General features: G+C 49.8%; 2 protein-coding genes, 1 long non-coding RNA gene and 1 pseudogene across 7 annotated transcripts; 2 read left to right on the forward strand and 2 right to left on the reverse strand.

The window, feature by feature from the left end:
* The first annotated feature begins 762 nt into the window (after window positions 1-762).
* On the forward strand, window positions 763-9785 carry LOC120695802. Of its 3 annotated transcripts, none has more exons than XR_005683900.1 (24): window positions 763-1130; window positions 4158-4384; window positions 4534-4639; window positions 4716-4817; window positions 4907-4966; window positions 5099-5177; window positions 5271-5421; window positions 5494-5617; window positions 5732-5912; window positions 6322-6350; window positions 6482-6630; window positions 6712-6814; window positions 6897-6992; window positions 7103-7158; window positions 7286-7409; window positions 7600-7662; window positions 7782-7841; window positions 7974-8135; window positions 8234-8307; window positions 8459-8552; window positions 8658-8778; window positions 8894-8974; window positions 9104-9209; window positions 9322-9771. XR_005683900.1 is itself a non-coding variant. In XM_039979036.1 (24 exons), the coding sequence occupies exons 1-24, from the start codon at window positions 939-941 to the stop codon at window positions 9397-9399; spliced, it is 2634 nt and encodes an 877-aa protein (XP_039834970.1). In that variant the 5' UTR covers window positions 763-938; the 3' UTR covers window positions 9400-9785. The 3 variants fall into 3 exon arrangements, 2 of the variants coding, with proteins under 2 accessions (XP_039834970.1, XP_039834972.1); XM_039979036.1 differs by having other exon boundaries at window positions 8642-8778; window positions 9322-9785; XM_039979038.1 differs by lacking the exon at window positions 763-1130 and adding an exon at window positions 2883-3428 and having other exon boundaries at window positions 8642-8778.
* Window positions 9786-10286: 501 nt separating this feature from the next.
* On the forward strand, window positions 10287-11980 carry LOC120695803 (annotated as a pseudogene).
* Window positions 11807-13795, reverse strand: LOC120695804. The gene is made up of 4 exons (XM_039979039.1): window positions 13503-13795; window positions 12692-12753; window positions 12444-12548; window positions 11807-12201 (listed from the first exon to the last, which is right to left on the reverse strand). The coding sequence occupies exons 1-4, from the start codon at window positions 13699-13701 to the stop codon at window positions 12061-12063; spliced, it is 507 nt and encodes a 168-aa protein (XP_039834973.1). The 5' UTR covers window positions 13702-13795; the 3' UTR covers window positions 11807-12060.
* Window positions 13796-13835: 40 nt separating this feature from the next.
* LOC120695805 lies at window positions 13836-24485 on the reverse strand. Of its 3 annotated transcripts, XR_005683903.1 has the most exons (5): window positions 24290-24485; window positions 24114-24186; window positions 23618-23869; window positions 14340-14424; window positions 13836-14188 (listed from the first exon to the last, which is right to left on the reverse strand). It is a non-coding gene; the product is annotated as an uncharacterized LOC120695805 (long non-coding RNA). The 3 variants fall into 3 exon arrangements; XR_005683902.1 differs by having other exon boundaries at window positions 13836-14424; window positions 24290-24484; XR_005683901.1 differs by lacking the exons at window positions 13836-14188; window positions 14340-14424 and adding an exon at window positions 22361-23046 and having other exon boundaries at window positions 24290-24483.
* Window positions 24486-26574: the final 2089 nt, after the last annotated feature.

Below are 26574 nucleotides of genomic sequence, written 5' to 3' on the forward strand. Positions count from 1 at the left end.
GGCTAATACTTTTTTTTTTATGTATATTAGTCCTTGCCTTGTCTTTTTGCTTGTAATAGTCGTCCATCTAAGCGTATGTACTATGTACTTTTTGCTTATATCTACCCAACTTGTAATACTCCTTCTATAGGAATATTTCTTGTTAACCCATTTTATTTTTTGTTTAAGCCCCTTGGACCTCTAAAAGTTAATATCTTCCATATTTTAGGTTTGTTTTTTTAGAAGAGATATTTCAGGTTCATTTTTGTAGAGATTTTTGCGCGTACGGGATTGTAGCGGGCTATAGTTATTACCCTTTTAGTTATCTAAAAAAATTATGATAAATAGCATATTATACATCAAACTTTTACAAAATCATGTTTGACACTGCAAATTACAATGTTGTAATATATATACATTTGGTCGGGCGGATATATTTGCCAGTTGAAATTAAAAAAAGCAGGGGAAGCATGCATGATGTTAACAAACAAAATAAATAAATAATACTACATGGGGGAAAATTTGCGTGGTACTAAGCGAGGCCATGTCGCTCTGCCCAGGCAGGCATCGCCTTTTTGAACACCTTTGAGCTTTGGCAACTCTCCCGACCGTTCCCAAAACGAAAAGGTCCGCAGTTGGCAGCTGCAGACGACGGGACGCATCCACCGAAGGAGTGGAGAAAATGTTTCCCGAATCAGTCCGCTTATGACATCGAGACATGTAGCTAGCTTGCTATACACTGTGCTAGTATAATAAGAGGAGGCCGTGCGGTGCGTGCGAGAGCCACAGACCTGGCCTCTGCGCGCCGGCTCGCTGCCCAGCCACAACCCCACAAAACCCATCGCAACAGGAGGGAAGGCCTGCAGCTCGAACCAACCCAATCCCACCGGCCGGCCTAGCCGAGAGATTGGGTTGCTTGGTGCGGCAGCGAGAGGAAGGCGCGCGCGCGGCCGGCCAGAATGAGGGTGGCGGTGGTCGGCGCCGGCGTGAGCGGCCTGGCGGCGGCGCACGAGCTGGCCCAGAGCGGCGGCGCGCGCGTGACGGTGTACGAGAAGGAGGACAGCCTCGGCGGGCACGCCCGGACCGTGGCCGTCGAGGACGCCGCCGCCGGCACCGTCCACCTCGACCTCGGCTTCATGGTCTTCAACCGGGTACGTGCCCATATGCATGCCGTGCGCTGGATTGTTGCTGGCTTGCTGCTAGCATCTATTCCGAACTGAATAAAGAACTACCCCGCCGGCCGTGGCCGTAGCTACACCATGCAACTCTTTTCTCGTGCTGCTCCGCGGCGCATCCACGGGCTTTCTGTGCCATTGGCGTCAACAGGGACACCCGCATTTGATTTCCCCTCCCTTTTCATGATGTGCTCCTGCAGCAACTGGTCTTCTGTTTCGAAATTAGCTAAGATAATAGTTCCCTTTCCGTGTGCCTCCTACTTTTGTGCATTTTCATGTTTCATCTTCGTGTTCATGGCAGAACTGAGTGGACATGTATGGATTGGACTAGGTCATTCGCCGAAGGGGATTAGCTGGTCCGTGCTTCATTAGTTGTTCGATAATAGGGCGCCAATAGATAAATAAATAAATGTACTAATTGTGCAAACACAAGGGGAAACCCGGGGAAGGGCAGAGTGCAAGTGCAGGGCGGGGCGACGTGGAGGCGGCAGCGACCTTACAAACTCAACATGGCCACCAGCAAAACACGAGGGGCAGTGCATGGATTTCCTAGGCTTGGTTTCCTTTATCTAGGCTTGGCTCCCTCCGTTTCCCACTCGTAATCTCGTGTACCATGCTACGCTAGTATATTCTACCACTAGTCGCCTTCTCGTGTACCATGCTACGCTATTATATTCTACCACTAGTCGCCTTGCTTGCGACGACCATTATTAGACCAATCTTAATAGAGATATCATAAGAGTATCATGAGCGTTAAATTACATCAGCAGAATCATTTATAAAGAGAGAGGAGGGAGAGTTTCATGAGATAAAAGAGGAGTGTCATCGTGATACACCTCTGATACAGTTACCGAATTTCGTAATTATGCAATGAAATTCTCCACTGACACTAGTCTTAACTGGTACTACTAGAAGAGGCTAGCGTCATTAGGCGCGCTGTCACCTTCAAGCCCTGCACCCCGACCTACTGTCCAGCTTCGAGCTCTGCCCCAGTCTATTCCTGGATCCTGAATTATTGTACCGGTAAAAAGTCTGTTCAGTTTTTGTAGAAGGAAAATATGTTCCACATGCACAATGTACTAGCAGCTGAGCTATTATTGGTCCCTCCCAACAGTGACCTGACCTGACCTGTCCTTGCAAAAGGACATGTATGTACTGATCCTGCCATACTGCTCTCAGTTGGTATGATTGTTATCTGCCCCGGCTTCTCCGACCTCGCGGATCCCTCGGAATCTTTCGGCTTGGCTCGTTTCGGAAGCCCAGCTCGCTCGCTCGCGCTCTCTCTCTCTCTACTACTACAACCATTATTATTTTAGCATTTTTAGATTCATTCATAGATTTACCATACATCTAAATATAACATACGTTTAGATGCATAAATAAAAACTAAAGTTAAAAATGATCTATATGTTAGAACGGGGAACTAGCCTTTACAGACGGTACAAGTCTCTTTCATCTCATAAGAAAAGTCCCCTTCATCTCAGGCCCTTTGTTCGTACGCGTGCGTTTACCCTGCTCCGGTTTTCCCTCTCGGACAAGTCCATCTCTGCCCTCTGTTAGTAGGCCCCACCCCCACCGCATTTCTTTGTTAGTAGGCCCCACCGCATTTCGACTAGTCAGACGCCGCACACCTCGTAGGAGAGACCCATCGAACCGGTCGAAGCCAGCCGCCGCTGCTGCTCCGGCTCCGGACTTCCGCGCAGCCGCCTGGCGGAAGAGCTGCGAGCCTGCCACTGCTTCTGCTAAGGAGTAGGAGAGCTCCGCCTCGGTTCGTCCTCGAGGCCAGGCCAGAGCAGCCGCTCGGCCAAGCCACACGAGCAAAGCATCCTGCTGCTACCTCCTGTAGAGTGCCAATTGACCAAGATAAGGAGGGATGTGGATCCACGCGAGTCGGCCTCATCGTCCACTCTGTCGCCCCCCCCCCCCCCCCCCGCCCCCCCACCACACACACACACAGCCGTCTGCGCGTCAGGTGTTCGTCGAAATGGCAGTGAGGCACGCCGCTCACAGAGTCCCAGTCTCTCTTTGTGGCGATCAGTGGCACTAGGTGCAGCGTAGTGGACCGCCAGGCCGTCCATAGAGGAGCCTGGAGCCCCCCATGGAAAGCCAGGAATCGGTGGAGTGCTCATGGTGGATGGCCTTGCGCCGTAGTGCGCTCCAGCGCTTACATGTCGCCACAGCAAAGGAAGTCGACTGGTCGAGAAGAAAGGCTTGGTAGCGAACCGTCCCAACGAGTGGCCGACGCACAGATAGTGTCGACCTCTGCCCTCCAGGGTATGCCTGATTACCAGTTCAGTTCGTCCCTTGTATTCTCCAGCTTTGCTCTCTTAGCCCGTATTTGTACCCATGCGTGGCTGGTACCATTCTCAGTGGGTTAACTTTTGCAGAAGCTTGCATGCTAGTAAACTGCTCTGCAAATCCAAACTTTACGAAATCTGATCAATGGACGCATTTGACACAGAAATAACGAGAATTGCATGTTAGTATGTATAATGTATCTACCTCGCGGAACAACTGACTTGCATAAGTTTTGATCAGGAAAAAGAACTAATATAGGGTGGCTTATATGTCAGTGGCATGGTAGGGCAATGCACATAATGATGTGAGGTGAGCACATTGTTCAGATGGCCTCTGTTTGTAATCCACCAAGTCCCAACCAACCCCACAATTGATTGTGTCCAGCCCACATGGCAATTGATGTGGCACTAAAATGTTGGAACACCTTATCACAATCCATCAAAAGTGGCAGGGCGGAGCTCCTTGATCAACTTGGTTTAAACTTTTAAAATGCAAAATGCACAGATAAGTGAAATGTAACTTAAGTTTACGGGTTTCCAGTAACTTTTACCAATAAGTGAGTTTTGTGGATACATCATGATTTACGATTTTGACCTGCGGTGCACCACTTATGACATGATTTTTGTGCAACCATTTGAATTTACTTGCTATGAACATTGTGTTTTCGTATGTCATATTGTGACATAAAAATGCACTAAATGGCAGGTAACATACCCAAACTTGTTGGAATGGTTTGAAGGGCTCGGGGTGGAGATGGAGATATCTGACATGTCCTTCTCAGTGAGCACACAATTGGGGACCAGCGGCAGCAGATGCGAGTGGGGCAGCCGCAATGGCATCTCAGGCCTCTTGGCACAGAAAAGCAATGCAATCAGCCCTAGTTTCTGGCGCATGATCCGTGAGATACTCAAGTTCAAGAATGATGCTCTCAAGTGATAATACATCTTGATCTCATTCCATGCTAAATATTACATCTTGATCTCATTCCATGCTAACTAGCATTAGCTATGGTGTCACTGCCTACTTAGTAGTCTACATACTAACAGTATATAATAACCTAGAAATGATGCATTTGTGGCAGGTACTTGGAGGACCGTGAAAACAACCCTGACTTGGACCGGAATGAGACTCTGGGGCAATTTATTCAGTCTCATGGATATTCCCAGTACTTCCAAGAGGCTTACCTTGTACTCCTCTATTCTCTATTTATCTGTATGTTTTAAGTAGGTGGCAAACTAAAACGGCAAGTTTGCTTTGTTGCAGATCCCGATCTGTGCATGTATATGGTCATGTCCATCTCAAGGGGTGTTGGGATTCTCTGCTTTCTTTGTGTTCTCATTCTGCCGCAACCACCACCTTCTTCAGGTGAACAAAGATCAAGCTTGCTAGTTAGGCTGACTAATTCCTGGCTGTTGATGCTAATTTTGTTTCTTTCATCTGGATTGTGCATTCAGCTGTTTGGTCGCCCCCAGTGGCTCACTGTCAAGGGCCGCTCCCATAGCTATGTGCACAAGGTTCTGTGCTCTACTTTGCTCTCTCTCTCTCTCTCTCTCTCTCTCTCTCCCCCCCCCCCCTCCCTCTCTCTCTCTCTCTAAGAACAAACTAAAAAAGGATGATTGATCAACGCAACTAGTGCACACCAGCAGGTAAGGGAGGAGTTGGAAAGCATGGGTTGCCAAATTAAAACCAGCTGTGAAGTTAAATCTGTTTCAAGTTCCAATGGAGGTACTGCCAATGCAAGCTCTCCATCCAGAATTTCTTCTGATTGCCATTTGGTGACTAATCCAAAACAAGTGTTCAATGTTCTGTTGTTTGCAGCCGGTTTCAGGATTGCAACGTTTGATGGTTCAGAGGAGATGTATGACAGAGTCATATTTGGTGTCCATGCACCTGATGCTCTAAAACTTCTAGGAGCTGAAGCAACACACGAAGAATTGAGAATCCTAGGTGCTTTTCAGTATGTCTACAGGTAATGCAAGCTATACACTACAGATCTAGGTTATCTGATTGGATCTGATCTCTATCTTCGTCTTCACTGCAGTGATATATACCTCCATCGCGATAAAAGTATGATGCCACGGAGTTCATCAGCATGGAGTTCCTGGAACTTCAGGGGGACGACAAGCAAGGGGGTTTGTGTAACCTACTGGTTAAATCTGCTTCAGGTTCTTACCTTAACATAGATAGCAGCAACTAACAATTTATTGTTGAGCTTAATATATGTATGTATATATCACAATCTACTTTGATTAATAGATCCTCCTTGGAATCTCTTTTAGAACATAGAATCTACAGACAGGCCTTTTCTGGTGACACTGAACCCTCCTAATATCCCGGACCATGTCTTGCTCAAATGGTACACTAGCCACCCTGTTCCATCTGTGGCTGCCGCAAAGGCTTCTCTTGAGCTTCATCAAATTCAAGGAAACAGAGGAATTTGGTTCTGTGGGGCATACCAAGGTAAAATCAATTTTGCCAAAGGACAACCTTACTCCATAAAAGTAATACACGCATTACTTGCATCAAGAACTAACTTTCATAAATTTTGCCCAAGGACAGCCTGACTTTGTCATTTTCGCTGTAAGGAAAATCTTGATCTTTGCCGTTGGAAACTACAAAAGACTGGTGTCCTGCAGAAAATGTTGTAAACAACTGATCTTTGCTGTGCATGACACTAGATTGTGTCTTGCAGAAAATATAAACACTTTTGTAGTGTCCAGCAACAAAGATCAATTTCTTTAGCGTCTTTCAGAAATGGCACAAAGTAGGAGCGTTCTTTAGCAAAATTTGCCAACTATGATTAAGGATGTCAAAAATTAGAATAATGTGGTTAGGTCTGAAGCGTATGTTTCTTCTGCTTGGCTAACAGGTTATGGTTTCCATGAAGATGGACTCAAGGTACTGTACTATTACCTTCGCTGCACAACCTGCCTACTTCAATTTTTGGACAGAATTTTACTTTTGTTAATTTATGTTGGATACGCGAATACGTCTTCCATTATAACATAGAGATTGATGCATGCGTGCAGGCTGGGAAATCTGCAGCCCAAGATTTGCTAGGTAAGAAGAGTGGCCTTTTGGTGAACCCAAAGCAGATGGTCCCATCGTGGACTGAGGCTGGGGCGCGTCTTCTGGTAGCAAGATTTCTTGGCCAATACGTATCCTTCGGTAACTTGGTGTGAGTTATTCTACCAATTGGCCAATGTATCACAGAAATGTCTAATTGTGACTCCTCTCACTTAATCAATTCTGCATGTAGCTTGCTTGAAGAAGGAGGCACTATGTTCAGTTTTGGTGAAGCGGGCAAAAAATGCCATGCAAAATCTGTCCTGCGAATTCATGACCCAATGTTTTACTGGAAGGTTCTCTTTTCTCTTCTCACATTTCTGGTCCGCCACCTTTCCTGGCTCAGATCTCTCATGTCACGTGAAATACATTCTTCAGGTTGCAACTGAAGCAGACCTTGGCTTGGCAGACGCCTATATTAACGGTTATTTCTCTTTTGTTGACAAGAGAGAAGGTCTTCTGAATCTTTTTCTGGTAATTTAATCTTACAATCTGGATGTTCTAAGTCAAAAAATTGGCACTTGCAGATTTATACTCCTAGTTTGTTTAATTTTGGATTACATCCATGGACCATTTCTCCACAGATCCTCATTGCAAACAGGGATGCAAACAAGAGTAATAGCAGTGGGGGCAGTAAAAGGTTACAGTCTTCCTCCAATTTTTTCCTTTTCTGAATTAAAATCAAGCAGTATATATGAACTAGGTACTAAAGACTACCTACCACTGCTTATGTAATCATGTACATGTGTAATTTCTATGGTCACCAGGGGTTGGTGGACACCCTTACTTTTGACAGCTGGGGTCGCCTCTGCTAAATACTTCCTCCGTCACATTTCAAGGAAGAATTCTGTCACACAAACACGTCAAAACATCTCTCAACACTACGATTTGGTTAGTAGCACTAGAGCTTCTCATTATGCTTTAGGTTCCCATCTATTTTTACAATAGCTATCAAATAATTTCGTCATTGATAATGCCTTCCACAACCAGTGCAAATTGATTTTTTTTTTTTCTCTCAGGTTCACTGACATTTGTTTTCTCCTTATTTGCATTAATTCTTTTTCTTCTTGTGTTCATGCAGAGTAATGAGTTCTTCTCACTTTTCCTGGATCCATCCATGACTTACTCTTGTGCCATCTTCAAGGTATGCCTTGTAATCAACTAGCTAGTGCCACTCATGATTAACTTGGTCATGTACCCTGTAAATTTACTACTCTAGTACCGTGAAATGCTGATGCTTGATATTGTTTGTGGCCCTGGTAGACGGAGGATGAAAGCTTAGAGGCAGCCCAGCTACGTAAAGTTGGCCTTCTAATCAACAAGGTACCACATACTGAAACTACCAATTTAGTTAATATTGTCTGATAGTAAATAACTGATAGATATTCACGCATACTTGTATATTATATGATCTGATGGATCGCTAATAATATATTACATGCTAATTGATCGTAGGCTAAAGTCGAGCGGGATCACCATGTTCTTGAGATTGGTTGTGGCTGGGGCAGCTTAGCAATCCAATTGGTGAAGCAAACTGGCTGCAAATACACTGGGATCACATTATCTGTGGAGCAACTGAAATACGCGCAGAGAAAAGTGAAAGAAGCTGGCTTAGAGGTTTGTGTGAATCAGTACCCCCTTTATTCTGCCAAGTGCTGTCTTAATTGAGTTCGATTTTTATAAAAATGTTGCCACTGGTTATGCATGGCATGCAGGACCACATAAGCTTCATGTTGTGTGATTACCGTCAAATACCAACTCACAGCAAATACGACAGGATCATATCTTGGTGAGTACTACTACTTAGATGCATAGCGCTTTTAATTGATTTTTTTTGCTGGGTCACGGCTGCGGCCCTCAGTAACATACCAGCTTGATTTGGTTTAATTTCCTGATATATATGTCTGAGATGTATAACGAGGGAGCTGATGTATTGTCAGCGAGATGATCGAGGGCGTTGGGCACGAATACATGGACGATTTCTTCGGCTGCTGTGAGTCCCTTCTGGCTCAAGACGGCCTATTCGTCCTGCAGGTATGAATTATGAAATCAATGAACTTTCTAATCTATATACATCGCTGTGGAGTCAGCTGCATGATCTGCGACTAACTTGCACGGACCAGTTCATCTCGATCCCAGAAGAACGGTACGAGGAGTACAGGCGGAGCTCGGACTTCATCAAGGAATACATCTTCCCCGGGGGCTGCCTCCCTTCGCTGGCCCGGATCACGTCTGCCATGTCCACAGCATCAAGGCTCTGGTATGCGTCGTCGTCAATTTTTTTCGTCCCCCTCTCCCTAGTCTAGTCATCGATCGATTGATGTAATCCTTGCCGATTAGCTGTGATATTAACGATCCCATCTGGTGGAGTGCAGCATCGAGCATCTTGAGAACATTGGGTACCATTACTACCCGACGCTGATCCGCTGGAGGGACAACTTCATGGCCAACAAGGAGTAAGTACACAAGCAGAACGAATTGAACTAGCTACTAGCAGCAGCATGCGAGCATGATGATTCGAACCTATGTGTATTACTAACTCCTAATTCCATATGCTAATACTACAAGCACATGTTCCTTTGCAGTGCGATTTTGGCCCTCGGCTTTGATGATAAATTCGTCCGTATATGGGAGTACTACTTCATATACTGCGCCGCCGGTTTCAAGTCACGGACGCTTGGGAATTACCAGGTACGTACGTACAGTTGGTCCATGGATTTACTTACTGCCCAAGAGGAGTAGTATAATAGTTAACATTAACCTGAACATAAGCAATGGACATATTTTTCTTTTTCTTTTTCAGATTGTGTTTTCTCGCCCCGGCAATGACAAGCTGGGCGACGACCCTTACGCAAGCTTCCCGGCAGCCAATCAAAGCTAGCTATTGAATCGTCTACGGTTCCACGTACTTTGCCTGCACGATAGGAGCTCCCGAGATCTGAAGGCGTACGGGATACGTGTGTGATTCATCGGCAGCAGTGCTGCGTGCAAACCAAACCATTATTACTCATTGGAGCGGTTGATTCTTCAGTTCCAATTAACCACATGGATGTACGCGAATTCTTCGATGCAACGATCTAAGGATGTGTGTGTGTGGCGTGGTAGCTGGACCTGTCCGAGCCCGCAAGGGATGGTAAAGGGTTCTAAATTTAGTCTAGATAATTTAAGAGTCGAATCCTAAAAAAGACCGACTCTAATTTTATACAATTTAATTTTGAACTAAAAATATATAAAGACCATGTTGAATGGTAAAGATACCACTACAGTTATGATCCGTTACCACACCTCCGCACTTCCGTGATCGATGGATACAAGCTGCTTCGATCGCTAACCGACTGTACTAGCGGCGGACTGGGTCCGGGTCACTGCATACAAGCTGCTTCGATCGCTTTGGAAGAGTACGTGTCCTGCCGCTCCCTCGCTAGCTTTCACCCATCCGGTCAGGCATGGCCGGCTGGGGCGCACGAGGCCGGCCGGCTGGAATACCGCATGCGTTGGCGTCGCAAACTCGCATCAATGTGGTTGGCGGTGCAGTACGTCCGTGTGCAGCGGGACCAGTGCAATGTCGACGTGCACTCATTGAGCCGTCAGCGCTGCCACGTACGGCGATCATCGACCGTGCAGGCAAGCTAATAGCTAGGGAGGCACGTGCAACGGTGCAAGTGCAAGCCTCTCTCTCGGTGTGGATCGTCGATGAGGAGTCGGTCGATATATATTCAGCACCTAGAAGTATGGAGGAGTCATCAGCTATCTAGCTATAGCAGCAGAGCAACAAAGGAATAGCGCGAGAGCTACTAGAGGCATGCCGGGGCTCACGGCGATGATGGCATTGGCATGGGCGTCGTCGTCGCCCTCGTCGGTGAAGCTTCGCTTCGGTGGAGGCGGCGGAAGGAAGGCGACGAGCGCGATGCCGCCGCTGATCAAGAAGAGCTTCTCGTCGTCGTCAGCGCACACCCTCGGCCGCGGCCGGGTCCGGGCCGCTTCTGATGATCATCAGCAGCAGCTGCCGCAGACCGTGGAGCTGCTGCGGCTCCTGGGGGAGGACGGGTGGGTGGAGGAGCACATGCTGTCGCTGCTCACCCCGGTGGTGGAGGCGTGGCAGCCGGCCGACCTCCTGCCCACCTTCGCCGCCACCGCCGAGGAGCAGCGGAGCTCCAGGCCCGCGCGGCCGGCGTGCCCGACGACCTCCTGGTCTGCCTCGTCGGCAACATGGTCACGGAGGAGGGCCTGCCCACCTACATGACCATGGCCAACCGCGTGCGCGGCATCGGCGACGCCACCGGCCGCGACGGCCACGGCTGGGCCCGCTGGCTCCGCGGCTGGGCCGCCGAGGAGAACCGCCACGGCGACGCGCTCAACCGCTACCTCTACCTCTGCGGCCGCGTCGACATGAGGCAGGTGGAGCGGACGGTGCACCACCTCCTCCGCGGCGGCATGCGCACACTGGAGCCCTCCTGCCCCTGCCGCGGCTTCATCTACGTCGCCTTCCAGGAGCGCGCCACCTTCGTGTCCCACGCCCGCGCCGCCAGGCGCTCCGCGGTCCACGGCGACGCCTGCCTCGCCAAGCTCTGCGGGGCCGTCGCCGCCGACGAGAAGCGCCACGAGGCCGCGTACACGAGGGCCGTCGCCAGGTGCTTCGGGGCCGACCCGGACGCCGCCGTGCGGGCGCTCGCGGCCGTGATGCGCGCCAAGGTCACCATGCCCGGCGAGCTCATGACCGACGGCCGCGACGAGAGCCTCTTCGACCACTTCGCCGCGGTGGCGCAGCGCGTGGGGGTGTACACGGCGGCGGACTACGGCGACATGGTGGAGCACTTCGTGCGCCGGTGGGGGGTGGCGGAGCTCGGGGGCCTGTCCGGCGAGGGGCGGCGCGCGCAAGACTACGTCTGCGGGCTGCCGCGCAAGATCCGCGGGATGGAGCAGTTGGCCCACGACCGCGCAGCCCAAAAGGAGGCCCAATCCGTAAGCTTCAGCTGGGTGTTCGACAGGCCCGTCCGTCTGCACTGAGCCTTCTTCTAGTTTGGCATCCCTCAGCTGAAGAATGGGGGAACCTACAACTAGTCTTCGACTGCTACTGTCTACCGGAGCGTTGGAGAGCTCTGGTATTGTACCTAGAATATAATCTTATATTGTGGTATTGCACCTAGAGTATAGTCCTATATTGTAATTGAGCTTGGCAGCATATGTAGTGAGCAAATAAATGAGCACCTCTCAGAAAACAAAGTATATAGGTAGCCCAACCATGTGTGACAGTGTGAGGCTACAAAGTTACTGTTGCCTTATAAAGCTTGAAGAATTAGTACTATAAAAATGAATTGTTGTCACTATTCGTAGATTTGCTGCACTTCATAAATTCATAGTTGATGAACCACCCTCAACACTATTGCCCAAGAACTGATTCCAACAGTACAACTGTATATTTACATGTATCAAATAACTGTGTGTAGTGTGCTAAAAAAAAATCCACCCATCCGTCCCTCACGTGAGCAGGAAACTCTACTGACAAACGGTACCTATACGAATACACCCTTGCTCAGGCTCATTACTTGTATTTCTCCATTATGCGCCGGGCCTCTTCGACAGGATCTTCTGATGGGTTGCCCCCTGTTTCATCCATCCTAGAGCCTGAGGCCTCCTTTGGATTCATGGCCATGAAGCCAAGATATATAAGCCCCATCATCGCCTGCGACCACAACAAAAATTATTCGGTGGTATCAGGTACCATCAAAACTGAAACACAAAGACTGGAGTAGTGGACAATCTTCAGCTCTAGTAAATATGTCAGTTTTCCAAAGCGCAGAGCACATTTGATTTTGTCAAGTAAGAGACAGCTGTTCTACATGACTAAATGTCATTCAATATCGCACACAGCACATTGCAGATAAATGGCACTAGAACCATAGCACAAATGTTGAGGTTGCATACCAGCACAAAAAATGCAGTGGAGACAATCGATTTGAGAAGGAAAACGGCCACCACCACAGCAGCAAAGGTAACACCTATCCTAGCAATTGGCCGTGGAACTGAACCCTGTCACATGTAAGAGGGGGCATATCAGTTCAATTTCAAAGCTTAACAAACCTCAGAACTAGAGATTCTTGTTGTCAGTATATCTTCTTGAGATCTAAGAATATGATGAATTAAGAGAAAATGAATGGTTAAGGGATACATACTGGGACAAGATTACTTCCTGCCTCGACAACATCAGAACCAACCCTCCATGCTGTTTGAACAGCTGCTATCATATATTCAGAGTGTTAAACGAAGAGCAAAGCCTTTTTAATATATTTAAAAAACAACAGACAGCGAATGCTACTCCTAGCCCTAGAAGGATTAGCACATAGGCATCCGTATAAATATATGTGATCCAACATCAGGAGGGTGCGTAAAGTATATGGATAATTTCATCAGGGAACAGAACCAACAAGGAAATAAGCAGGTAAGATGACCTTCATTTCAGGCAAATGTATCATTTCAGATTTCCATTCAGTAAAGTTTGCAGCTCACCAGAATCAAATTCATGTGAAATGTTTCAGTGACATGAGGTGTTCACTGTCAAGTTTGCCAGTGGCCCTTAGCTTGTTACCCTATAGCAAAACCGTCATCTTAGAGCAAAGGATATGGAATGGAATCACAGACCCTGCAGCTTTTTATCCCCGATGCTCAGTAATCTGCAGGATGAGCTGATAACGCATCGATGATTGACTGTGACTTCACAGCATCAGTAAGTACTCCCTATGTCTATTTGATGATTTGCAAGCTTAGACCATAATATGGTTATGTTTAATGACACACAACACACGAGTGATTGCTGCTGGGCTGGATAAATGTTTCTGAATATAGTTCGATGCAATACTGATTTTGCAGTTACGACGAAGAATACTCCACGGCTACCAAGTTCTCGTCATCATAACAGTAAAGGAGGGGAGGGGAAGGGAAGGGAAGGGATGAGATGAGAGAAGCAGGATACTCTAGGCACGGTACCTCTGGCGAAGTCGAACTGCGCGGAGGCGACAACAAGGCGAGACCTCTGGGGTAGGGGACTGGGACTAGGCCAAAGAAGCGGCGCCCGCCGTTGCACGTGGATGAAGATAGGCGCCGCGAATTGAGAGCGCCGAGAGGATAAGCTGCTCCGGCGGGCGGCGGCGGCAGGGACCCAGGCGGCGGCGGCGGCCACGGCCATGGCTAAGGGTGCGGCTGTGCCGTGCTTGCTGGAGCCTGGAGCGGTGGAGCCCTGGAGGGCGGAGGCTTGGACGAGCGGTGGAAGTGGGATAGGGCTGGCTGGGCTTTCAACGAGCCGGGTTCCAGTGAGCCTACGGTCTTTGGATCGGCTACTCGGCTTGACTGTTTTGAGCCGACCGAGCGGCTCAGCCTGGTTTGACTTTGACCCTCCAGATCGGCTCGATGCCGTTGAGTGAGGCCATGCCAAATCATGCGTATTAGGCTTTCGAAATGTGAATGGGGGAGTTCAAATTATTATCAGCTTCAGCTGATGTTTGTGGCAACAAAAAATCGCGAAAAATCTAAACGAAATCAAATAGTAGTCCAAAGAGAAATACGAGCAATGAGGGTGCACACGGCTTGCATGTATTTCTGATGTTGATGTGCTCGCAATGAACATGCGGAACATCTTCTCCATGGGGCTGGCATCGTCTGAGCATTCCACACTCCTGAAAGCCAATTTTTTTTAAAAAAAAGGAAACTCCTGAAAGTCAAATCAAATCAAGGTATAGAAGCACTGCAGCAGCATCAGTGAAGATTAAAATTAATAATTCAAGCTAAGAAGCTCTTGACACGGAGGATGGGTTCTGATTGCCGTACAAATGTAGGAGCTTGGGTGGCAGTGCTCCTTGCAGTTGCAGTGCAGCCATTATTATTTTCACTAGGGCATAATGCGCGCGAGCCCCTGCAGAAGGTGTATCAGCTTTTGTATTCTATTTTGCAATTTGTTTTCAGTCTGTGAGTATAATATTGCCTTGTTGCATAAATAAACAGCGATACGATTGATTCAGCACATAAACACCAGGAAGGTAAAGATTGTAGGCAGCTACTAATATATCTGGATATTATACAACATACGGTTCGATATAGTCACTCTGTTCGGTAGCTCCAGCAGCCTTTAGCCCAACAGTATTTTCCTCTCACACTGCTCCAGCACCAACTTCCAGCCACCAGCCGGTCAACAATATTTTTCTCTCATACCACTCCAGCCACTAGCTCCAGCTCCAGCCCAGCGAACAGAGTTAGTACGACTGAAGGGCAAGAGAATTAAGAAAGTAAGTAGCTACATTGTTTGGCCGGTGGTGACCATCCTTAGTGCCAGCATCGGTACTTTGGGAAATGCTGGGCAGATGATATTACAAGACGTAGATAACGTGGATTCTAATGCTAACATGAGATGGTACTAATGTAGTTGACAAGATGCTTGATAGCCAATTCCACCAACGGCTACGGACGGCGTGCAGTATATAAGGAGTAAATTTGTTAGTACAGTAAGCAACTAAATATGGAAGCGTAAGAAAGTGGCGTAATGGTGGGCAGAACATAATGATGGAGGCCTGTGCGCCCGTCCTCTCGACGGCGCCGACCCCGCCGCCATCACCGGCGTCCTCCTCGCCGCCCACCTCCTGCCTCCGGTGCGTGGCCGTCCCCTCGACGGTTCCCCCCTCGTCTCTGGCTTCCTCCTCGACGTCTCGGGCCCTTGACCCCTGTCCGCTCCCCTCCGCTCCAACCGGGCTTCCTCGCCTCTGGTCCCTTCCCCGAGCTTCGGTACCTGCTTCGATCTGCTAGGCGCCTGGGCACGACTCCGGGTGCGCTCTTCGTCGACCTCGTCCTCAAGCACTTCCATGGGCCGGTCTGCGCCGACCTCGTTCCGGCGGCCTCCACCAACCTCTGCTCGTCCCCAATCTGGATCTCGGTAACCTCTGCTACTTCCTTCTCCCCCCCCTCTGGTGTTCGTGCTTGATATCACCTTCGCATCCGTGAGGTTCGTCCTCGCGTCTTCCTCTCCTCCGTCTCCTCCCCCTCGGTGGCCGCCTTCCTTGCGTCCATCGCTGGTGTCATCCATGACGGTGTGGTTCTCTGTTTCCACCCGTTCTCCAGGACGCGGTCCGTTTCGTTCAAATTTCAAAAGATTCTGCATCCCCCTCCTTTCCTCGTTCCATCTTGGGCCCTCTCCCTCCCTTCCGCTCTTCGCTGTGCGGCGAGGACGCCGCCCCTGACTGACGTGGTGACGGTCCGTCCACTAACGCGAGTGACGCAGCCAACCTCTTTACTCCTCCCACCTCCCCTGCTCCTGGTGCACCTGGTCGCTCCCGCTGCCTGTGTCTAACGGGCCCAGCTGCCAGGGGGATCCTCGGGTCTAAGCCCTGCCCCGCGTCCACCCACCCCGTGAAGGTCTCTCCTCCCCCTCCCGTCCCCTCCCCTGCTTTTTCGCCGGAGCCCTCGTCGCCTGGACACAGCTACGCTCCGTGCCAAACTCAGGATGCCTTTGCCGGAGTTGTACCTGCACAGCCGACGACTGCCCTAACTTTGGCCCAGGCTACCGCCGCGGAGCCACTTGTTAAGCAGCCTCCTCCTGTGCCATCCCTCATTCCATCCTCTCCTCCACCTGACCTTTGGCGGTGCTGCTTCCGGTGCTTGGCGCTTGACCGCAAAATCGAGCGCTGCCGCGACCCTCTCCGGTGCCGGCGCTGCTGGAGGTTTGGTCATACAGAGAAGCGCTGTAAGGTTCCTCCCTCGCCCACACGGCCATCCCCTTGTCCTCTCCCTAATACCCCCCTTCCCTGCAGGATCGAAATGCCGGGCTCCCTCTCCACCTCGCGTGCCTCCAACTCGTCGGTGGGAGCAGGCCTACCCTCGTCCTCGCCACAGCGCTCCCTCGCCCCTTCCTTCATCCCCATCCCGGCAACGTCCTCTGAGCCTCGGACTCCATCCTTCTTGGCTACTGCATCTCCTCATCTTCCCCCTCCTCGCCGTCCCTCTCCTCCTCCTCCTCCTCCTCCTCCCACCCATCCACCCCACCTTCCTCCCCTGCTGCCCCCACCCCCACCATCTCACTCCCTTCCTCCGATCCCCTTCCTGATGCTGAAGATTTGGTGCCCCCCGTGCGCCCAGATCACATGGACTCCTACATGCCGTTTGTCCCTATGCACCACTACGACAACCTAGCTTTCGCCTACACTGACCCTCTTGTTCCAGCCCCCGCCAATACCATCCGCCGTGCCCTGCAGATCCAGGGAGGCAACCCCCAGGTCCACCTCGCACCATCCTCTAGAGGTTTCCAGCTTCTAATCTTCAGCAATGCCACTGCTAGGGAGAATGCTCTGCTCCGCTCTCCTCTCCAGCTCCTTGATCACACTGTTTTCCTCGAGTGGCATGATGAATCTGACAACAGATTTCTCTTCCAGTATGAAGCTTATGTTGCTATGTCAATTGAGGACTACCCCTTGGAACACTGGAACCGGGATCACATCATCCACTGTGCCGCTCCTTATGCCAACCCGCACTTCATTGACCCCATTTGCTTGACCGGAATGGACTATTCCGCTGTCATCCTGGTGGTCAAAGCTGAGAGTCCCTATGATATTCCCCACCACATCAACTTCAAAAATCATGATAGCTCTGGCTCGGTTGGTCGTGTTCACTTCATCCATATTGAGGACATCGACCACCCCTTCCCCGGTGGAGACCCTGACTCCGATTCTGATGATGATGACCAGAACGGCCCACCCTCTCCACCGCCGCCACCGTCTTCCCCTGGGTCCGCCTCGCACACCCAGCCACCTTCGACCAGTCCTCCTTCCACCCTGCCGCCACCTCCACCCCCTGCTGTCCGGGCCTCCCCCCTGCTCACCCGCCCTTCCTCTGTCCAGGTCTGGGCCTTCCAGGGTTGGTTTGAAGTCTCGGCCTCGGGCAATGATGGTTATGTCAACCTATTCCGCGTCCCCGTGGTTCCCTCTTCCCCCAGGGTGGCTCCAGAGGCATCCTTGTCGTCAACTTCGCTACTGCTTCCATTAGTCTCGTCCAGGACATTGTGACCGTGGGCCCGCAGCGCTCCCTGGTGCTTTCCTCTGCACCCCTGTGCTATGGCACCGGCACCTCCTCTTGGGCCGTCGGACCGCCGTGGGCTGCGACCTCCTCCCGGAGCTTGCCCCTGCCTGCGACTACACCTGATTCCGTGCTCTCTGCCCCTGGGCCGTCTCAGGTCTCCTGCTGGGCCGCTGACACTTCTGGGCCTGCCTCTCCATGAGCCCATCCACGAGACTCTGCCCTACCATCTCTGCTACTTCGGGCTCTGGGGCTTGCGGCGGCTCGACCACCGTCCCCTGGCGCAGCCCTCCCCTCACCGCTGACGGCACTTCTCGCCCTAGGCGCAGCCCTCGCATTGCCGCTTCGGAAGAACCCTGCTTCTTGTCTATGCTCGACAAAGCGGCCTTGCTCAAGAAACGCAAGTTGGAGGGTGGCCGCCTGCGCGCCTCTGTGCGCCCTGCTGCCGCATCTGTGCACCCAGCTGCCCTCCCGCAGGAGATCCTGGAGGTCGCTGCGTCCTCTACCGACCACATCAGCCTCTCTGACTTGAAGATTCTTGGCGCTTCCTGCGACGTTCCTGATGAGTTGCTCTCCTCCCTGGACGACATCGACCCTGTCGCCGACTTCTACTCCGCCATGGGCGCGCCCCTGGAGGCGTCTCCTGTTCCATGAATTGCTCCTTCGTTCGCCCGTGCGGCCAGTCGGGGATTGGCGCCCTCTCGTTCCCCGCTTCACCGACAACCCGTCTCACTGCCGGCGTTGTGGTGTTTGCACCTGCTCGCGCTCAGGGTGTCTTCGCTCCTATTGGAAACTGCTTTTATTCCAGCTCCTCTCGGTGGCTGCACAGATTTGGGTGTCCTTTTGTAACCGCCGGTGTGGCATTTCTGCTTGCCTCTCTGTTCCTGTTATCCCGTCCTGGAGAACGAATGGTTTTTTATGAATAATCGCAAGCTTCCGATCCTTTTTTGGAACGTCCGTGGACCTAGTCGTTCTGACAAATGTAACGATGTTAAACGTGTCTTAGTTTTGCATAAGCCAACCATTGCTTGTCTCCAAGAATCCAAGCTTGCGACTATCGATCACTTCAAGATGCTCTCCTTCTTGCCCCCATCCCTGCACTCTGTTCTCTTCCTCCCCTCTTGTGGCGCTTCTGGGGGGTGGTGACTGCTTGGAACAACTCTGAGCTTGAGCTGGTCAGCCACTCCTTAGGCGATTTCTCCCTCACCACTCACTTCCGTGCCTTGGCGTCTGATCTTTCCCTCACTGTCACCAATGTTTATGGACCATGTGACCATAGCAGGAAGCATTCTTTTCTCGATGAGCTCTCTTCCATCACGTCGCGCACTACTGGCGCGTGGACCATTGTTGGCGACTACAATCTCACTCGCTTCCCCTCGGACAAATCAAACGACAACTTTGACCTCAACGAGGCTCACCTCTTCAATTCTACCATCGATAACCTTGGCCTCCTTGAAATTCCGCTTCTAGACTGACTCTTTACCTGGACCAATAACCAATCCATTCCCACCATGGCCCGCCTTGACCGTGCTCTCGTTAACACGGATTGGAACTCCTGTTTCCCGAACTCCTCTCTCAAATCCATGATCAAACCAACCTCAGACCACGTCCCTCTTCTCCTCTCAGCCTCCACTAACATCCCGTGTCCTTCCATCTTCCGCCTAAACAATCACTGGCTTGCGTCCTCTTCCTTCTCCGCCCTCATCTCGAACAATTGGTTTAGTGTTAATGCCGATCACCCGCACACAGTCACCTCGTCTGCCCTTCTTTGCCTCCGTCTTAAACAAAATCGTTACGTGGCGCGTTACTGGGCGAAACGACAGCGACCAATTGAGGTTTCGATCTCCAACTGTGATCTTGTGATTGCCTTCCTAGATCTTCTGGAAGAACGCCGACTTCTCAGCCATCTAGAGTCTGCTTTGCGCTCTCTTGTACGCCTTTCTCTCCGGCGCCTCTGTGACCTGCGCGCTGCCTACTGGCGCCAACGTGGCAAAGTCAAACAATGCGTCCTGGACGACGAGAACACCTCCTACCATCATCAATGTGCCACCATTCGGTTCCAGCGAAACAAAATCAAATCCCTGGTCGTCAACGACACCCCGGTCTTTGGCCACTCTACCAAAGCTTCTATCCTCCACGACTTCTACTCCCAGCTCCTGGGTTCCACCTCCCCCTCTTCACTCTCTTTCGACCTTCCGTCTCTCTTCACCTCCAACTCGCTTGACTCCTTCCAGGCTGCCCAGCTTGTTCGTCCTTTCACAAGCTCGGAGATTCATCTTGCACTCCTTGGCATGAACTCCAACGCTAGTCCTGGCCCGGATGGCTTTGGACCGGCCTTTTTCAAACACACGCGAAGGATAATCTCCTTGCCTTCCTCTCGGACTTCCATTCTAACCTTGCGGACCTGATAAGGTTAAACAAATCCTTTATTGTCCTTATTCCCAAAAAACCTGTCGCCAGCCAGGCTAGCGACTTCAGGCCGATCTCCCTTCAAAACACTGCCCCAAAAATTGCCTCCAAAACCCTCACTGCCCGGCTCCAACCACTTATCCCCTCCTTAATTCATGACGACCAAACCGGGTTCGTCAAAGGGAGAAGCATCTCTGAAAACTTTGTCTACGCTGCCGACATCATTCAGACTTGCCATAAGCGGAAGGCGCCTGCAATCGTCCTCAAGCTTGACTTTCGCAAGGCCTTCGATTCCGTCAGTTGGCTCGCTCTCGACCAGGTGCTCGAGGCGAAAGGTTTTCCCTTGCTTTGGCGAAACTGGATGGTCGATTTACTTTCTACTAGCCATTCTGCCGTTCTCCTTAGTGGCAAGCCTGGAAACTGGATCCAGTGTCGTCGGGGCTTGCGCCAGGGCGACCCTCTCTCCCCCTACCTCTTCATTCTAATTGCCGACACTCTTCAGCGGCTCATCCTTCATGCCTCTACTAATGGTGAGCTCCAACACCCTCTTTCTACCTCCCTACCTTGTCATGTTCTTCAATATGCGGATGATACCCTAATCATTCTTAAAGGTGACCTACAACAGCTCCTAGTTCTGAAGGACATTCTCGTTTCCTTCGCTTCCTTTTCTGGCTTACACATTAATTTTGACAAAAGCACGTTCATCCCGATGAATCTTCCTGATCACGTTGCATCTGACATGGCGTCGGCTTTAGGTTGCCCCATCTCCTCCTTCCCCCAGCCCTACCTTGGACTCCCTCTTACTACTTCCAAAATCCGCCTTAACGACCTACAACCGCTCCTTGACCGCTTCGACTCCTACTTCGCTGGCTGGCGGGGGCGCCTTCTCAGCCAGAGTGGCCGTGAAGTGCTAGTCCGTTCTGTTCAATCGAGCTTCCCCATATATGCGATGTGCTCTCTCCTTCTCCCAAAAGGGGCGATCGAATACTTCGATGCTAAACGTCGTGCCTTCTTATGGACTGGCGATCAAACCTGCTCGGGTGGGGCCTGCAAAGCTCTGTGGGACATGGTTTGCGTGCCGAAGGATAAAGGCGGCCTCGGTATCACAGACCTCCACACCCAAAACAGCTGCCTCCTCAAGAAATTTCTTGTCAAACTTCACTCCCAGAACGGCCCCCCTTGGCACGCTTGGTTTCGAGCTAACTATGGCTGGTCTGATCACCGGGACCTAGGGGACTCCCGTGCTAGCGACACTCCCACCTGGTCTTCGATCCTTCCTGGGCTTCCGGCCTTCCGAGATGCCACTGCGGTCTCCATTGGGGATGGTGCCTCTACTTCCTTCTGGCTAGATCTCTGGCTGGACGACATTCCCCTTGCTTCTCGGTTTCCTGCGCTTTTCTCCCACTCTCGTCGCTGTAACATCTCGATTGCTAAGGCTCTTTCCGATAGCTCTCTCCATCTCCACCTTCAATCTAGACTCTCTGCTGTTGCCGAGTCTGAACTCTCTGTGTTGGTTGCTCGGCTCAGCCTTGTGGCGCTTGATCACTCTAGGAATGACACTCGTACCTTGTGAGGGACCACATATATCAACTTACCTATGCGGCCTTCTACTCCCTTGCCTTCTCTCACCTTAACGATGACACCTTCGCCCCCTCTATTTGGAACAACTATGCTCCCCCTCGCTGCCGTTCCTTCCTCTGGTTGGTTCATCAACATAAGCTAAACACTGCGGTTCGCTTGCGCTCCCGCCGAGCAAACTCTACTGGCCTTTGCTCTTTTTGTGGTCAAGACGAAGATGTTGTGCACCTCTTTCTCGCTTGCCCTCAGGCTCACAGCTTCTGGTCCCTTCTAACCGTTAATTCCTCCTCCGTCCCTACTGTTTAACAACTTTGGGCTCTCGCCCTTCCCGGTCCTGCCCTACCCAACCAGAAATTGCACTCAACCATTATCACCTGCTTTCTTTGAAATGTTTGGAAGTGCAGGAACTCAAAAGTGTTCAACGATGTGAATGATTCTAATGGGGAAATCCTCCGGCGATGTGGTGGCGACCTCCTCCTCTGGGCAAACCGAGCAAACTCGGCGCCTGCGCGCCTGTGCTTAGATAATTGGAGCTCCTTTCTTCAATCTTTGTAATTTTCCCATGCTGTAATTTACTCTGGTTTTTTTCCTACTTCTACAGTGGCCTGTCACTGTTTTCTCCTCCCCCATCCTGTGTAATTCCTCTTGATGGTTGTACTCCGAACTCTTTTCTTTTAATGGCATGGTTCAGGCTGGCCCAATGGGTTAGCCGTAGTTCCCGTCAAAAAAAGAAAGTGGCGTAATCATTTGTTTTGGCAGAATTACCTTGGCAGCAATGTAGGTTAAGAACTGAACGAGATTTGAGATGCACCGTCGAAGGCACAGGCATAAAGTTATTAGACAGTAGTCACATGCAAGCTTACAACTTCGCTTACAACTGCAATTATGCCTGCCACTGTCAGGAGGAAAGGAGCAAGCATCTGCAGCATTAAAGTTGCGGATGCTCTGGACCACATACTTGGTTTTGACTCAGGTAACCAAATGATGAAGGTAATTGTCCATATGAGTGTGCCTGGTGTGAAGCAGAGTTTTATGTTTCTAGTAAGGCTAAAGCACAGCCACTGAAGTGGGCACAAGCGGGGAGAAAGACGCGGGGTTCTGTAGGTTTGTAGAGCCCGTACCCACACTGGTAGAGGAGGCAGTTTGAGACCACAGTAAACGAAGATAAATTCTAGCGTTCTTCTCCACATAGCCAAAGCAACTGTGGCCACAACAAAAGCCCTGAAGACATAAAGTTGCTCCATGGGTTTGTCGTCAAATGGGAATTGTACCATCATGGAAAAAGCAGCGCCCAGTAATGGAATGGTTAGCTCAAAAGAGGGAATCTGAAAGCTGCTTTCAGCATTCATGTCAAATGATATTTCCACTGCTGGGATTGTTTCAGAAGGATTGTGGAAGATGCTCCCAATAGGTAGGTTTAAGGATAATTCATGTTGTCTGATTGTTTGCTGCTGGTCTTCTATGCCGGCACTGAGCTGCTGTGGAGCTACACCTATAAGGGGGAAAAGGACTTCAATATCGGCATTTTTTTGTTTGCCAATGTATGCAGTAAGCAGAATGTAACATGCTATAAAATATGATGCTATTTTAAATTAGATGTATACAATGCAATTCTTTTCTTGATGAGGAGTGACTGCACTATGAAATGTTTAGATATGGGACTGTCTTGTACAGAGTATTGGAACATTATACAGAAAAAGATTTCAGTCAGGTTACTACAAGCCCATTAAAGGTTAAACAAATATTGAGCATGCAGCATAATATAACACAGTATGAGTTTAGTAGAACAGGGGCGAAGCCAGCCAAAAATGGGGACGGGGTCTTCCCTATAGCACTCACCGTGAAATGATCAGTATTCTTTGACACATGCTGACCATTCCATAGTGTGCAGTAGAACCTAAAGGAATCTATAGTGTGCAGCACAGTGCCACAGTGTGTGTAATTGATTGTAAACAAGGTTATGGTAACTGCATTTTTTTTATAGCTTAGATTTGCCCACTGGGATGCATTTTGTACAGACGAACATGTAATTATTCTAATCACAGATATGCTAGATAGCTGACCATATGCATGCTGATTGCTGAATGGTGAGGGAAGGCTCAGCTGTTGTGTTCACTGGTGGAGCTTCATTCTCTGCAGCAGTAGCCAGGCGAGCATTGCTGGTGATCGTGAGGGAACCACACCTGTTCTGTGTTTTTTTTTGGTCTGTTTCAACCCCACAGGCTAGTCTTTAGTGGCAGGTATTTCAAGGCTGCGTAGTTTGCTGCAGTCCTGAGGATTAGGCTGCGTGGGGGGGACCAACCTTTGTCCCTTTCCTGCTTTAAAAAGCGAACGTTAAGCTAGTAGGAAGATACACTTTTACTGGATGGAACAAGAACACGTAAGCAGAGTGAGCTCCTAAATCAGGCATGAGCAAAACAGGAAGCACAAAGCCGGGGCCGCAAACAGGGAAAACAATCCTATATGGTGGAGAGGGTGTGTGTGTGTGGGGGGGGGGGGGGGGGGCTTCGCAATGGGGAACACGCGGGAACAGTAGATTTGGATCTAAACAGTACGAACCTGGGTATGTGGATGCAGGCGGCCAGGATGGGTCAGCCGGAAACAATGCCAGCACAGGGAGCCGAACCTGAAACTGCAAAGGAGAAGCGGATGAAAGCGCATGCAACGAATGCAGGAGGTTCGACCGCAGCTTCAGCGGCGATGGCGGCATGGAACGGAAGGAAGAGCAAGTATACCTGCGTCGCCTGCGGGAGCTGATTGGGACGAAGAGGGGCGAAAGGGCGGGAGTGAAAGAGGAGAACGCGAGGCAGGCAACGAGCAGGAGCACGAGGAACAAGCTTGGGGAACGGATGGAACCAAGGAAGACGAAAGTACGGAGGGAGGCTTCGCTGGTTTGTGGGAGTGGAAAGTTTGTAGCAGCTGTCACGAGCGAGGCAGTAGTGTGTGAATAGAGGAAGACAAAGTCAGGCCCGTTTAGTCAGGCACCTATCACATCAAATTTTTAAATACATACATAAAATATTAAATAATTTAAAAAATAATTATATAACACAACTATTTTATACTAAATGAATTTTTTATGTTTAATTAGTCCATAATTAAATATTAAATAATAACAAAATATGCTACGGTACCAAAACTCAAATTTTTTCGCAAACTAAACACAACCTCAGTCCTTATGGCCGCTGCAAAAGCAACGCGGAAAAGAACAAAACACTGAGTCAGGCGCTACACCAAAGGTCCATATCCCCGCAGAAAAGCTATCGTACGGGGCAACACTAATTGGGCTGTGTAAGGGCATTCATAGTGTATGGAATTTGAGGTGGTGCCAAGATCAAACCACGTCATAGTTGCTAGCTTAGTCAAATTTAGTCCAACTAAGATTCGTCTAGGTAGTTGGAACGTAGGGTCCCTTACGGGTAGGTTAAGAGAATTAGTTGATTCAGCGATTAGGAGGCGTGTAAATATTATATGCATTCAAGAGACTAAATGGAAGGGCCAGAAGACGAAGGAGGTAGAGGATACTGGCTTCAAGCTTTGGTACACAGGAACGACTGCAAATAGAAATGGAGTGGAAGTTTTGATTGATAAGAGCCTCAAGGATGATGTGGTGGATGTCAGAAGGTGAGGAGATAGGATCATCTTAGTCAAGCTCGTTGTTGTTGACTTAGTCCTGAACGTTATTAGTGCTTATGCCCCCCCAAGTAGGATACGATGAGAATGCTAAAAGATAGTTCTGGGATGACTTAGATGACATGGTTAGAGCTGTACCTATTAAGGAGAAGCTTTTTATAGGAGGAGATCTTAATGGTCATGTAGGAACCACAAACACAGGGTTCGAGACGGCACATAGGGGTTTTGATTTTGGTAGCAGAAATCCGAAAGGGGAGGAAGTCTTGGACTTTGCTGTAGCTTTTGACCTAATGCTAGCCAATACTTTCTTTCAAAAGAGAGAGTCCCACTTAGTGACCTTCAGTAGTGGCCAACACACTAGTCAGATCGATTTTATCCTCACAAGAAGAGAGGATAAACGAGCATGCTTCGATTGTAAGGTGATACCCGGAGAGTGTAGTTTCCCAACATAAGCTGCTGGTGGCCGACTTTTGTTTTCAGATGCGAGCCCGTAGGTCTAAACAAGCCAAGATCGCAAGAACGAAGTGGTGGAAGCTAAAAGGGGAGATGGCCGAGGTATTCAAGGGAAGAGTTATTGTGGAGGGCTATTGGAATGAAGAGGGCGACACAAACTACATGTGGGAGAAGATGGCGACCTGCATTCGGAAGGTAGCTTCGGAAGTTTTTGGGATGACCAGAGGGGGTGGGTGCAAAACTAAAGACACGTGATGGTGGAACGAGGACGTCCAGAGGGCTATTAAGGAGAAGAAAGAGTGTTATAAGCGTTTATTTCTTGATAGGAGTGCAGATAATATAGAGAAGTACAGGGTGGCAAAGAAGATCGCAAAGCGAGCTATGAGTGAGACGAAGGGTCGGGCTTATGAGGATATGTACCAACGACTGAATACAAAGGAAGGAGAGAAAGACATCTATAGGATGGCGAGGGTGCGTGAGAGAAAGACGAGGGGCTTCAACCAGGTTAAGTGCATTAAGGACGATATGGATCAACTCTTGGTGAAGGAGGGTGAAATCAGACTTAGATGACAAGAGTATTTTGACAGACTGTATAATGGGGATAATGAGAATACAACTTTTCAGCTGGACGACTCTTTTGATGACACCAACAGGCGCTTTGTGAGGAGGATTCAAGAATCTGAGGTCAAAGAGGCGTTGAAAAGGATGAAAGGAGGTAAGGCGACAGGCCCTGATGGTATTCCAGTCGAGGTGTGGAGGTGCCTAGGTGATATAGCTATAGTTTGGCTAACAAAAATTTTCAACCGTATTTTTTGGTCGAATAAGATGCCTGAAGAGTGGAGAAGGAGTATATTGGTGCCGATCTACAAGAACAAAGGGGATATTCAAAGCTGCACCAACTACCGGGGAATTAAGTTGATGAGCCATACTATGA

The sequence above is a fragment of the Panicum virgatum genome, chromosome 2K (assembly GCF_016808335.1).
Source record: "Panicum virgatum strain AP13 chromosome 2K, P.virgatum_v5, whole genome shotgun sequence".
In the NCBI taxonomy this organism is placed as follows: domain Eukaryota; kingdom Viridiplantae; phylum Streptophyta; class Magnoliopsida; order Poales; family Poaceae; genus Panicum; species Panicum virgatum.